The following is a 13672-nucleotide window of genomic DNA, read 5'->3' as shown; positions in this document are numbered from 1 at the left end:
ACACCAGTACTCAGGGCTATAGTGAAAGGCATTCATACCCTATGGTGTTATCTGCATTGTCTATAATTTCCAGGAACATAGGAGGACCTAAGTAAGCACCAGGAGATACTTCCTATGGCAGGCACTGGGCATTTCCCTGCTAAACTTTGGAAAACAAGGGGCTCCCTCACCTCTTTATTCTGCTGTGTTTGCTGCCACCTCCAGCGTCGTTTTAGTGCTTCCTTCTCAGCTCCCTTTTCCATCAGCGCATACAAAGCTTTCCGCAGCATCAAGTCCCGATCATGGAAACCCCACATCCCTGCGGCAAGGAAACCTAATGGTAAGACATCTTACCATGACTCACCTCCACTTATTAATATTGATACACAGACTCTGGCATGAAGGAACTCAGGGTGAAGCCCAAGTTCAAAGAAACCCATCTGTGACTTAGAGGAAAGGTTCTTTTGAAATAAAAGATGTTCCTACTCTGGAGGTTCAGAAACTTGAAAGTGTAGGATATACTACATCCTACAAACTCCTGACAGGAAGCCCTTACTCCTGATGCAAGTGTAACAAACTAAACAGGGTAGTAGCAGATAAGACAGGCTGGGCACATGACAAGCAGCATCAAAGCTTGAGGGATGGTTTAAGAATGGGGATTTTTTTTCTTTTTTTACAGAGACAGAGTCAGAGAGAGGGATAGATAGGGACAGACAGACAGGAACAGAGAGAGATGAGAAGCATCAATCATCAATTCTTTATTGTGGCACCTTAGTTGTTCATTGACTGTTCTCTGATATGTGCCTTGACCGGGGGCTACAGCAGACCGAGTAAACTCTTGCTCAAGCCAGCGACCTTGGGTCCAAGCTGGTGAGCTTTGCTCAAACCAGATAAGCCTGTACTCAAGCCAAGACCTCGGGGTCTTGAACCGGGGTCCTCTGCATCCCAGTTCAATGCTCTATTCACTGCGCCACCGCCTGGTCAGGCGAATGGGGACATTTTTTAAGCTAAGGTAAATAATATACTGAATTATAAATTATAAAGGACTGATGAAAACATCCTTTTAATATACCAAAAAAAGGAATATTAAGTAGAATTATATACACACACACACACACACAACTATGTATTGCTTGCTTTCTGCTGCTTATTACTTCTGAGGGCTGTCAGAATGGGACCCATGATAATTCTGTGTTCTCCATGTGATTTCTTTTTTTTTTTTTAAAGAAGAACATTTTACACCTTTTTTTATTTTTTACAGAGACAGAGAGTGAGTCAGAGAGAGGGATAGACAGGGACAGACAGGAATGGAGAGATGAGAAGCATCAATCGTTAGTTTTTCATTGCGCGTTGCAACACCTTAGCTGTTCATTGATTGCTTTCTCATATGTGCCTTGACCGCGGGCCTTCAGCAGACCGAGTAACCCCTTGCTGGAGCCAGAGACCTTGGGTCCAAGCTGGTGAGCTTTTGCTCAAACCAGATGAGCCCGAGCTCAAGCTGGCGACCTCGGGGCCTTGAACCTGGATCCTCTGCATCCCAGTCTGACGCTCTATCCACTGCGCCACCGCCTGGTCAGGCTCCATGTGATTTCTGAGTAAGACTAAAAACCTTCTCCTCCTGTACCAACACACACATACACACACGCACACGCACACACACGCACACACACATATCCTTGCTGTGAACCATCACTTCTGCCTATGATCACAGTTGGTTGGATTAAGTCCTGCATATGACATTTAACTCTACTGATTCCTTTCTATGAGGGAGTGGACAGCCACTTCCAAGACTCACCAAGAGAGGCTGCGTGCAGGAGACAGTTTCCATCTCCAGTAGTTGCCAAGGGAAGCAGCCTCTGACAAGTGGGGTCTACACTCACCCACCAGTTCAAACGCCCTATAGAAACAGGAAGAAAAGAAGAACAGATTACCCATAAGCTTTTCCCACTTCTCTATTTTTAAAACCGATTCCAAATTCGCCCTTCTCGGAAGTTTACCAGAATAAAACCATCATGTTATTACTCTTTATATCTTCTTCATTTATAACTAGTTGATTAGAATCTGGTGAGCACAACCAGTAAGATCGGTGGTTCTTAAAGTGAGGACAACTTTGTCCCCAAGGAGACATTTGGCAATATCTGAAAATATGTCTGGCTGTCACAACTGATTAGAGGGATCCTACTGGCATCTAGTGGGTAGAGGCCAGAGAAGCTGCTAAACACAATACAATGCACAAGGCAGCTCACACAAGAAAAAATGATCTGGTCCTAAATGTCAACAGTGCTAAGGCTGAGCAACCCTGGGTTAGATGATGAGGCCAAAGTCATTGGCTGAAATCTGTATTGGCTACTTGGTCTGATTCCTTTGCTCTGGCCAGATTAGTAAATATTGCAGCAACAGAACTCAGCATAAATCCATCATCAATAAAAGAAAAACAACCCCAAGCACATGTTCAAAAGTGTCATGCAAGTATCATCTGCATATATGACAGTCCACATGTCAGCATGTATATGGTATGACTTTAAAGACATGAACAATAAGACAAAGTACATAGAACACCCAATTCTGTAGTTATCCTATAATTGCCAATCCATTATTTACACGAGGAACATATTTTATGAATGATGCTTAAAAGTTTTCTTTAATTACTGAAGAGTCTACAGAGAGAAACACTGGCCTATAATCTCACCAGATAACTTAACTTTTAAAAAAAAGAACAATAAACCAATGCATACAGTTAGTACAGAAGGGTACAAAATGAAAAAGATTTCTTTCCATGCCCGCACCCTTCACACTCAATCCTTCCATGGGAGGTTTTTAATACCTAACTAGCTTTCCCAGAACTCCAGCTATCTCACCCCATCATATGAACTAATTTTAACAATAATTTAAGATAAACACAATTGCTAAGGTAAACAAATCTAAAGCGTATATATATAAATGCGACTTTCAGATTAATCACCATTGTGCATTGTCTACAGAACTGGTTCTTTCTGTTCACAAGGTGCTCCAGAGCCAACTACAATTCAACTATATTGTTTCCATGAATTAATTTTTTTTTTTTTTTCTGAAGCCGGAAACGGGGAGACAGTCAGACTCCCGCATGCGCCCAACCGGGATCCACCTGGCACGCCCACCAGGGGGCGACGCTCTGCCCCTCCAGGGCGCCACTCAAGACCAGAGCCACTCGAGCGCCTGGGGCAGAGGCCGAGGAGCCATCCCCAGTGCCCAGCCATCTTTGCTCCAGTGGAACCTTGGGAGGAGAAGAGAGAGACAGAGAGGAAGGAGAGGGGGAGGGGTGGAGAAGCAGATGAGCGCTTCTCCTGTGTACCCTGGCTGGGAATCGAACCCGGGACTTCTGCACGCCAGGCCGATGCTCTACCACTGAGCCAACCGGCCAGGGCCTCCATGAATTAATTTTTAAGTATTAATTCCTAGGCCTTTCATGGGTATATCTGGCTTCCCTTCCATCAAACAGGAAATTTCTAGAGGACAGTATCTAACTTGTGTCCTTTCTTTAACCTGAAGAAGCACCTAGCTCAGTGCATGTTTATCTGACTGCTGACTTTTCCTGTAATCAGACCACACACCCAGACTGGAGGCTACTTACTGGTCAAGCCCAGCCCCATGTGTGGCTGTCTGTAGGTAGAGAGCAGAGGGAAGAGCATGGAAAAGGAAGCACTCACTGACCTGCCTGTTCCAAGGCAACCAGCATGGACTGTTCAATGAGGTCTCTCTCTATGAAGCTGCGGAAGTCTTCATTGTACACAGTGAGATCAGGAAGCTGGAAGGCACAGACGGGCATTTCCAGGGGGTGCTCACTGCTCCCCCCACCCCCACCATTGGAGGAGACATGAGACCGGGCCAGAGAAACAATGCTGGAGCTGGCGTGGGAGATGCCCCTAGACAGGCGTTTTTCTGCAATGAGAAATGGAGTCACCTTAGAATATACACAGCTCATTCAGAGAACTTTCCACTCAGGGAAAAACTGAGTCTCACTGGCTAACAAATACCACAACCCTCTTTCTCAAGCCAAATACAATGGGAGAAATTCAGAAAGTGGTATTTTTGTGCACTCACATTAACACCAAGTATACATTCCTCTACCCTTTTGGAAATTTGCCTGAATTTCCTCTCCCCATGGCTCTGTCTTTTTCCACTCTCATTTCCCAACATAATAGGGACCCATGCATTTGGCAAGTTGGTCACTATCTGGTGGGAAGAAGAGGGAATAAAGGAAACGGGGCTCCATTTGGCTGGATTGACTCAAATAATCTCTCTAATAATTTGAGGGTCTTGGAGAAAATAAAAAAGGATTTCCATTATAGAAAATTAGTGAAAAATCTCACACATTTAGGAACTTCCTTACCTATCATCAATAACATTTACTGACAGTATTTACTACAACTTTTAATGATACTCATATTTATTAGAAATTTATAGGTACAGTCAATTCTTACTTAATATGCTACAGAGGAAGACAGTAATATAGACAGTGCCTCAAATGATTTCATTTATTTTGAATACACGGCACTTACAATGAGATAGCCCATTGTGGTCATAATTTGCTCAGTGCATTATTATAATTCACTTGCATGGTTTAAGTTATATAAAGATTATATAAAAAAAGCTAAAAAATGTGTTGCATAGCAGTTTTTACTTAATTCATTTTTTGCCAAAGATGGTGTACAAATTAAGTCAAGACTTGTCTAAAAGTTATTTTATATGATGTTAGTTTTTAAAACTCTTTTTAGGTATTTAATAATTTCTCCATGCCCATGGTAAAAAATCAAAATACTATCAAAAGGTACAAAGTATTACAAAGAAATCTCCCTCTCATTCAAAGTTCCTGTTCCCCAAAGGCAACCTTTTATATCCTTCTAGAACTTTTTATGCACAAAAAACACATAGAGCTTTTGAAAGAATTTTAAAATGTAAACAGGAACATATATCCTGCATCTTACCTTTCACAATAGATTTGAGATTTTTCCAAAATAGCACATCAAGTTCTACCTAATTCTAATGGCTGCAGAATACTCCACAATATGGATGATCACGATTTCTTTAACCACTCCTCTATTAATGGACATTAAAAGCTGTTTTCAAACTTTACACTAAATATATTTGTGTTTATGTATGTATGTATGTATGTATATATGTACATATGTATTTAAAGGATATATATTCAGGCAATCCCCAGGCTATGAACAAGATAGGTTTGAAAATATTTAAGTATTTATACATACATACACACACACACACACACCCCTAGACACACATGCGCCCGCGCACACAAACATATGATAGATTTCTAGAAATGAAATTGCTGAGTCAGAGTATATAATGCATTTTTAAATTTTGGTAGATGCTGACAATATTAACAGAATGGCCTCCAAAGAAGTAGGTGGTAGTGACCCTTCAAATTCTATCTTAATGTGGACCTTATCTCAACAATTAGATTGTATTCTCCTTCCTCTATTTTTTTTTTTTTTTTTTGGTATTTTTTGTATTTTTCTGAAGCTGGAAACGGGAGGGACAGTCAGACAGACTCCCACATGCGCCCAACCGGGATCCGCTGGGCACGCCCACCAGGGGGCGACGCTCTGCCCCTCTGGGGCGTCGCTCTGTCGTGACCAGAGCCACTCTAGCACCTGGGGCAGAGGCCAAGGAGCCATCCCCAGCACCTGGGCCATCTTTTGCTCCAGTGGAGCCTCGGCTGCGGGAGGGGAAGAGAGAGACAGAGAGGAAGGAGAGGGGGAGGGGTGGAGAAGCAGATGGGCGCCTCTCCTGTGTGCCCTGGCCGGGAATTGAACCTGGGACTTCTGCACACCAGGCCGATGCTCTACCACTGAGCCAACCGGCCAGGGCCTATTTTTTCAGAGCATCTGAAGAAGGGCTTTATTCAGGATAACACTCAAGATGCAGAGTGACAGTGAGGGGCTCCAGCACCTGGACAGATTGAGGCCACCTCTGACCTGACTCCACTTAGCAGTCCCGCCCTTCCCTTCTACTCCCTCTACAGAAACACTCCTCAGTCACTCCAGTACCTTGAACGATGTCATCCTGCCGCTGTAGGGGAGGTCGGGGAGGGCGAGCAGACTCTCTATCAGAAAACCCTTTCTCGGAAGTCCTGCAGGCACCGCTCCCTTCACTAAAGGGCTGGGGCAGGTTCCCAGCATGGACCTGACGCAGCTGTTCAAAATCACTGAGGGCAGCACTCACATCCCAATTCTTTCCTGTCAGGAGACAATGCAGAAAGTGAACTGGGCACTCAGAGGCTAGGGAACCGGAGGAAAGACACTACACAGTCACTCTAACCGTCCCATCAAAATACACACTCACGCACACTTCAGTCATTCTCCTTTCCTACTCTGCTTTTTCTTCATACCACTCCTATCTAAAATACAATTTGTTTACTTATTGTCTACTTCCTAGCTAAGCTCCACAAGCACAGAGACTGTCTCTCTGTACTGAAAGGGCCCTTCAGCCTGACCTGTGGTGGTGCAGTGGATAAAGCGTCGATCTGGAAATGCTGAGGTCGCCGGTTCAAAACCCTGGGCTTGCCTGGTCAAGGCACATATGGGAGTTGATGCTTCCAGCTCCTCCCCCCTGTCTCTCTCTCCTCTCTCTCTCCTCTCTAAAATGAATAAATAAAATAAAAAAATAAAAATAAATAAATAAATAAAAAAAAGAAAGGGCCCTTCAGAGACCTAGTAACCTCATTTTACATATAAAGAATATGAACCCTAAAGAAATAAGAGTGACTTGCTCAAAGTCACAGGTAGTTTGCACTAGGGCCCAGCAGGACTCAAACCCAGGCTCCTAATTCCGAGACCGAGAGGGTTCTGAACCTAGGTGTCTTCGAGAGTATCCTAAGCCATCTGAAATTGTATACAAAGTTAAGGAATGTGTATTTCTCTAAAGAAAGAGCTACTAGCTGTCATCAGATTATCAAAAGGAATTAACTCCCCACCAAATTTAATCATCGCTGCTCTACTGAAGACCCTAAAAGATAGATTTGTCATAAGTGGATTTTCTTGCTTTCTCCAGTTAAATTACTAAATAAATAACACATTGCATAATTGTTCACACTTCTTCTGTTCTGTTCCGTTCCATCTGCTACCACCTTAATTCAACTCCTATCACCTAGTGTCCTACCTGTAATCCACTTTAAAGAATTTCACGAGACTACTCTTTCTAAAGTACAGTTCTGATCATTTCAATTTCATAACAATCTTTTTTTAAAAAATATTTTATTTTATTTGTGGGGGGTGGAGCAAGAAGCATAAACGCATAGCTGTTTCTCGTGTGTGCCTGGATAGGGCAAGTCCAAGTTTTGAACAGTGATCTCAGGGTTCTAAGTCGACATTCTATTCACTGCGCCACCACAGGTCAGGCCATAATGATAATCTTTTTTTTTTTCTTTGATAGAGACAGAGGGAGGGACAAATAGGAACAGACAGACAGGAAGAGAGATGAGAAGCATCAATTCTTTGTTGTGGCACCTTAGTTGTTCACTGATTACTTTCTCACATGTGCCCTGACGGAGGAGGGAGGGGCGCAGCAGGGCGAGCGACTCCCTGCTCAAGCCAGCAAGCTAGGGTTCAAGCTGGTGAGCCTTGCTCAAACCAGATGAGCTCATGCTCAAGCTGGCAATCATAGGGTTTCAAACTTGGGTCCTCTGCGTCCCAGTCCAACGCTCTATCCACTGTGCCACTGCCTGGTCAGGCCATAATGATAATCTTTACTGACTTACCACTGTCTATGGAATAAAGCCTAGGCTCTTTTGTGTGACATTCAAGGTTTTCTATAAAACCTGATCTATTTCTCTAGCCTTTTTTTGTACTTCAATTTCCATGGCTATGAAAGTGGAGATATCATATCGGGTTGTTATGAAAATTAAGTGAACTAGCTTTGCACAGTGGCAGTATCATAGCCAATGAGGTTTATCCGAGGCGAATTATTGCTAATTGAAAATTAAGTGAACTGAAAGCACTTAGATGAGCACTTGGTATACAGAAAGCATATACATGCATTTAATGCTGTTGTTGTTATGTTTCTTTCTTATTATAATTCTCTAGTTAAGCTGTATTAATTATCCAAGTATGCTGAATTTATTTCTGAACCGTTACATTCACCATTTGTTCCAACTCCCCCTGATCACTCTGCTTCAGTCATACTGGCCTCTTTGATGTTCCTAGAACCTGCTCAAGACTGCTCCTGCCTACAGCCTTTCTGCTCACCATTCCCACTGCTATTCCCCAATGTACGCAGACAACTCCTCACCTCCTTCAGTTATTTGCTCAAATGTCACAGCCTTAATAAGGCCTACCCTGACTACAGTTAAAAATCATTCCCTTTACCATTTTCTGTAACACTTATAATACACTTTATAATTTATTTGGTTATTGTGTTTATTATTTATTGACTTTTCTTCTTTTCCAAATGAGAGGAGGGGAGGAGATAGACTCCCACAAGCGCCCCGACCGGGATCCACCTAGCAATCCCGCCCCCCCGTCAGGGGCCAATGCTCTTCCTATCTGGGGCCATGCTCCCAACCAAGCTATTTTTAGGACCTGAGGGAGAGGCTCCATGGAGCCATCCTCAGCCCCAGCGCCGATACACCCGAACCAATAGAGCCATGGCTGTGGGAGAAGAGAGAGCGAGATAGAGGGGGAAAGGGGGAGGTGGGAAGAGAAGCAGATGGTAGCTTCTCCTGTGTGCCCTGACCAGAATCAAACCCAGGACATCCAAGTGCCCAGCCAACACTCTACCACTAAGCAGTTGGCCAGGGTTATTTATTGACTATCTTTACCACTATAAGGATGTCTTTATCACTCTCTAAGGATATTGACTTTTGTTTTGTTCAAGTATCTAGATCCTGGCAAACAGTAGGTACTCAAGAAGTATTTTCTGAAGAATGGAGAACTTTTGTCCTAAATTAATGAATGAATGAATGAATGACATCTGTCTTGAACACTAGATCTATATTTCCAACTGTCTGCTAAACTCCTTATAATCAGGTCCTCCTAAATGACCAAAACTGAATGTCTATCATCTTCCCTCCCCAAACTCACTATTGCCCCTCCTCCTCCTGTATTCCCTAAATCAACAATAACACCGCAATCCCTCTAGGCAGAAACTTCAGCTACCTTCAGCTCCTCACTATTCCTCAGACCCCATTCCCCCTCCTCCCTCACTTACCTGCTCAATCCTCAGGGTGGTTTAGTATACCTGAAACATCTCTCAAATCTATCCTTTCTTGTCTATTTCTATTATCACTGTCCTAACTCAAGTTTTCATAATCTTCACCTGGTCTTTGATCTTTTGAGAGGGGCTCTCTAGTCTCTCTAATCCTAAACTCTCCTCTCTCAAATTTATTCACTGCAACCAGAGTTAACTTTTACAGAAAAAGTACAAGACAGAAAGAAAAATAGAGAGAAAATGACAGGTCATTTGACTCCCTTTCTAAATTATATCTAAATCCATCCACCTCTCACTCTGTTGCTACCAATGCAGCTCAAGTCACCACCATTTGTCACCTCAACTACAGCACTATTCTTTTTTAATTATTATTATTATTTTTAATTTGTGTTAACATGGATTCAAGTGTCGTAATGAATTTAACACCCTCACCCCCCCTCCCTCATGTCCCTATTTACAACCCTTTTGCCCCCCTCACCCTAACTCCCTTCCCCCTCCCCTCTGGGATTTGCTGTCCTGTGATCTGTATCTCTGTGTTATGTATATATAATTTCACTAATCCCTTCACCTTCTCTGATCCCATCCCCTCATCTCCGTTCCCTCTGGTCCCTGTGACCCTGCCTCTGCCTCTATTCCACTCCTCAGTTCACTTTGTTCCTTAGATTCTACATATACGTGAGATTATATGATATTTGTCTTTCTCTGCCTGGCTTATTTCACTCAGCATAATAGTCTCTAGGTCCATCCATGCTACTGCAATAGGTAAGATTTCCTTCTTTTCCATGGCTGTGTAGTATTCCATTGTGTATATGTACACCAGCTTTTTAATCCACTCATCCACTGAGATACTTGGGCTGTTTCTATGTTTCTAGATCTTGGCTATTATAAACAATGTACAGCAACATTCTTAACTGATTTTACCCCTTCTTCTCTGACCACCTTCCCACCATCCATAGCCTTCAACCAGCACACTGTCAAAAACTCAAAACCACTGATGTCACTACCATGGTTAAAATCCTTCATCAGCTTCCCATTGAAAAAAAGAATGAAATTTAAATTCGTGACCATGGCTATATTCTGTTTCCCGCCTATCTGACCAGCTTCCTATTCTTCTTGCACCAGTCTTTCTACCTCACTCACATTTTTCCAATGTGCCAAACTCTCTTTCACCTTAGGTCCTTGTATAAGCTACTTCTTCCACATAAGCACTCTCTTCTACACCCCTTTGTCTTGCTACTCCTACACATCCTTCTAGGTTCGGCTCACATGTTATTTCCTCAGGAAGTCCTTTCTGCACTAATTTTGATTTCTCTCTTACACTTCAAGAGCATTTCTTTCAAAGCGCGTGTGTGTGTGTGTGTGTGTGTGATATGAAAGAAAATGCTCAAGCATTAATTTGTAATATAATTCTTAAGAGCCAAACTCTGAAACCAGATTGCCTAGGTTCAAATTCTACTTACTATCTCTGAACCTCAGTTTTAACATTGTAATACCGGGAATTTCAACCCTCATTTTCCATTTCCAAACTAAGCCTCTAATCACAGGTAGCTAAGCAAATGTCAAATTGTCACACCTTTCTAAAAGTTGATAATCTAAAAAATTACCCATGTAATATTAAGAACTTGCCCCTTTCCCCATAGGCTTATCTATTTGCATCATTATATATTTTCATCATCAAAAAGCGTATCTGCTAAATAATGACTCCAAAGAATCCCACACTGCATGATTCTAAGCCTTAAGGACCTTAAATCCAGAACATTTAAACGTAAGTGTAGGCCCTGGCCAGTTGGCTCAGTGGTAGAGCGTCGGCCTGGCGTGCAGAAGTCCCGGGTTCGATTCCCGGCCAGGGCACACAGGAGAAGCACCCATTTGCTTCTCCACCCCTCCCCCTCTCCTTCCTCTCTGTCTCTCTCTTCCCCTCCCGCAGCCGAGGCTCCATTGGAGCAAAGATGGCCTGGGCACTGGGGATGGCTCCTCGGCCTCTGCCCCAGGCGCTAGAGTGGCTCTGGTCGCAACAGAGCAACGCCCCGGAGGGGCAGAGCATTGCTCCCTGGTGGGCAGAGCGTCACCCCTGGTGGGCATGCCGGGTGGATCACAGTCGGGTGCATGCGGGAGTCTGTCTGACTGTCTCTCCCCGTTTCCAGCTTCAGAAAAAAATAAATAAATAAATAAATAAATAAACGTAAGTGTATGTACATATATAAGTAAATGGAAATAGCAAAATGGAAACTTAAAATTAATTCACTCTACACAGAATTACCCAAACAAAGTAGGAAAGGAAAAAAACCACAACTATGGATGAGCCTAAATATGAAAATCCAAAAGTCATTTATATGTAAAGAAGTCTTAAAGATCTAGTTTTGTGTTTAGAAAACTAATATTTTTACTTGCAGTGCCTGAGTATAAATTGGTAGTAGAGAAAGCTACCCTAAAAAAATTTAAGGTGACAAGAGGATTTTGCATTTTAAAAATTATGGTGGGTAATTTTAAAATCTACACAGAGTAGATTATTAGAAGTAACTTAAATGTTAAGGCCTACCATAACAAAAAATCTTTCTGATCACCTTAAATGTTCCAAATCGTCTGAACACAGATCACATTTTACTTTCTTTTCATTCTCCCCAGTGACTCTTACCTTCCAGGAGGTCTCGGGCCAACCCTGGCTCAGCTCCTGTGGAACGAACAAAATCCGACAGGACAGCATCCATGTCCAGGGTCATGTGCTCATTAAGTACTTTCAGGCAGCGAATGTTGGGAGAACATAGATCACAATGTAGGCCTCTACCTGGGAAGAAATAAACACATAAGGCTCACATTACACTTGAAGGGGATGATCACAGCCCCATTTCAGCAGGTTCCTAACCAAATGGGGAAACTAACCATCCCAGCTCATTCATTTCAGCTGAATTTATTATGAAGAATAACATTTAGTTTCCTAATTCCTCATTAATATTAATTTCTTCACTACATTAACCACAGAATCATAATACCACTCCAAATAATGCTCTCCCCCTTCCTTTCTACAGTCTTACATTTCTACCCATCAGTTTGCTTATGCAAACTAATGGAAGGGAGCAGGCTACCACCCTGAAGACCCCCACACCTATATTATTCTCTAACACAGCACCTTGTTTATTTCCTTCCTAGCATTTGATACACTCTGAAATCATTTTAAATTAGTTACTATATAGCCTCCTCTAATATGAAAGTTTCTTAAAAGCAAGGAGCTTGAGTATCCTGTTTACTAACCTGTGGCCAGCAAGCATCATTTGGCACTTTGCAGTACTTGGCACACTGGCCCTCAGTTAAGTATCTGCTGAATGAATGAATGAATGAATGAATGAACACTAAACACTAAATAACTTTACACTGATCACTCTTCTAATGCTAGCTGAGGAAATGGGAGGAGCAAACTGACAGCTAGAAAAACTCAAAATAAAACCATAAGCTATTATGCAAAGCAAAGTAGAGATCCCAAAGGTTCCTAAAAAAAGTCAATCTTTGTCCACCAACTCCACCCAGGACAAACAATTGCCAAATAAATTCTCCTGAAAAATAATCCCTTCTATCAGACGTGACTTTGGCAGGAACTATGTCCCTGACTGACAGCCTGGCACCAATCCACATTCCTCTGAAGTTAGCTGTCCCAGCTGAGGAAGCAATAACACAGTGAGGAACAACCCAACCAACTTGTGCCGTATCACACAGGTTGTTTACAGCTCTCTGTAGAAGAGGACTGCTCCGAAAGTGACCATTACACACCTGCCCGATCACAGCCACCAACCCCTGCCTTTTGGGGAAGGCAAAAGTAGAATTCTCAAAGGTAATGGTGACTCAGATGACTGTCTCTTCAGAAACATCTCCTCCTAAACAATCTAAATCTAGGGGTGACTCTCAGATACTTTTTCTTCATACCACCCTTGCCTGTTTAGCGGTATGATCTACCCTGATTTTCTGCATTCCTTAGAAATATTAAGGCAATCATTTGTGGGTTATAAGCCCAGTAGAGGTCACTAACTTGTAACACTGAGTTGTTCTATGAGAGAGAGGCGGCAAATAGAAAGTATTCTCATGTCCAGTCCCCATAGCACAAGAGATCCACACATGCCAGGACATATTTGCATCCTATTTGCCACTCCAACATCTAGCACAGCATCTAAATACTGCAGGCAGTCAATCGATGTCTGATGAATAAAGGATTAGGTGAACCTCCATGTCAGCCACCACCAAACCAATCAATTTGAAGCTTAACTTAGCAGATCAGAAATTCTAGGGTGTTTCATACTTCATATGGCTCCTCTATTTTCTAAGGGCCTTCCCTGGCCCTGGACCATCTCTCAAAATTTTAGGACTTCTCTTTCTTAAAGAGATATTACCTGTACTGTCACTACTTCTGGATCCTCCTAGCTTATGATTTTTACCTACATCTATATGTATTAGCTGGTGACTTTTGTCAAATTACTTACAGGGTTTCAGTTGCCTCTTGTGT

General features: G+C 42.6%; 1 protein-coding gene and 1 pseudogene across 6 annotated transcripts in view; one reads left to right on the top strand and one right to left on the bottom strand.

Moving 5' to 3' along the window:
• Window positions 1-13672, bottom strand: part of OTUD7B (OTU deubiquitinase 7B) — a 64347-nt gene that overhangs the window by 14052 nt on the left and 36623 nt on the right. The window contains exons 2-6 of one of the 6 annotated variants that reach the window (XM_066268077.1): window positions 11819-11968; window positions 6027-6215; window positions 3670-3897; window positions 1775-1876; window positions 171-298 (exon numbers count right to left, since the gene is read on the bottom strand). In XM_066268077.1, coding sequence (XP_066124174.1) covers window positions 171-298; window positions 1775-1876; window positions 3670-3897; window positions 6027-6215; window positions 11819-11903 — 732 coding nt within the window. In that variant the 5' untranslated portion in view covers window positions 11904-11968. Of the gene's footprint in view, window positions 1-170; window positions 299-1774; window positions 1877-3669; window positions 3898-6026; window positions 6216-11818; window positions 11969-13672 lie in introns of those variants that run through there. The other 5 variants (XM_066268079.1, XM_066268081.1, XM_066268080.1 and 2 more) reach the window with 5 other exon arrangements.
• LOC136332602 (U4 spliceosomal RNA) lies at window positions 7890-8013 on the top strand (annotated as a pseudogene).

The sequence above is a fragment of the Saccopteryx bilineata genome, chromosome 3 (assembly GCF_036850765.1).
Source record: "Saccopteryx bilineata isolate mSacBil1 chromosome 3, mSacBil1_pri_phased_curated, whole genome shotgun sequence".
NCBI lineage: Eukaryota > Metazoa > Chordata > Mammalia > Chiroptera > Emballonuridae > Saccopteryx > Saccopteryx bilineata.
Note: the sequence above shows the minus strand (reverse complement) of the source record. Positions and strands in the feature narration are given on the sequence as shown.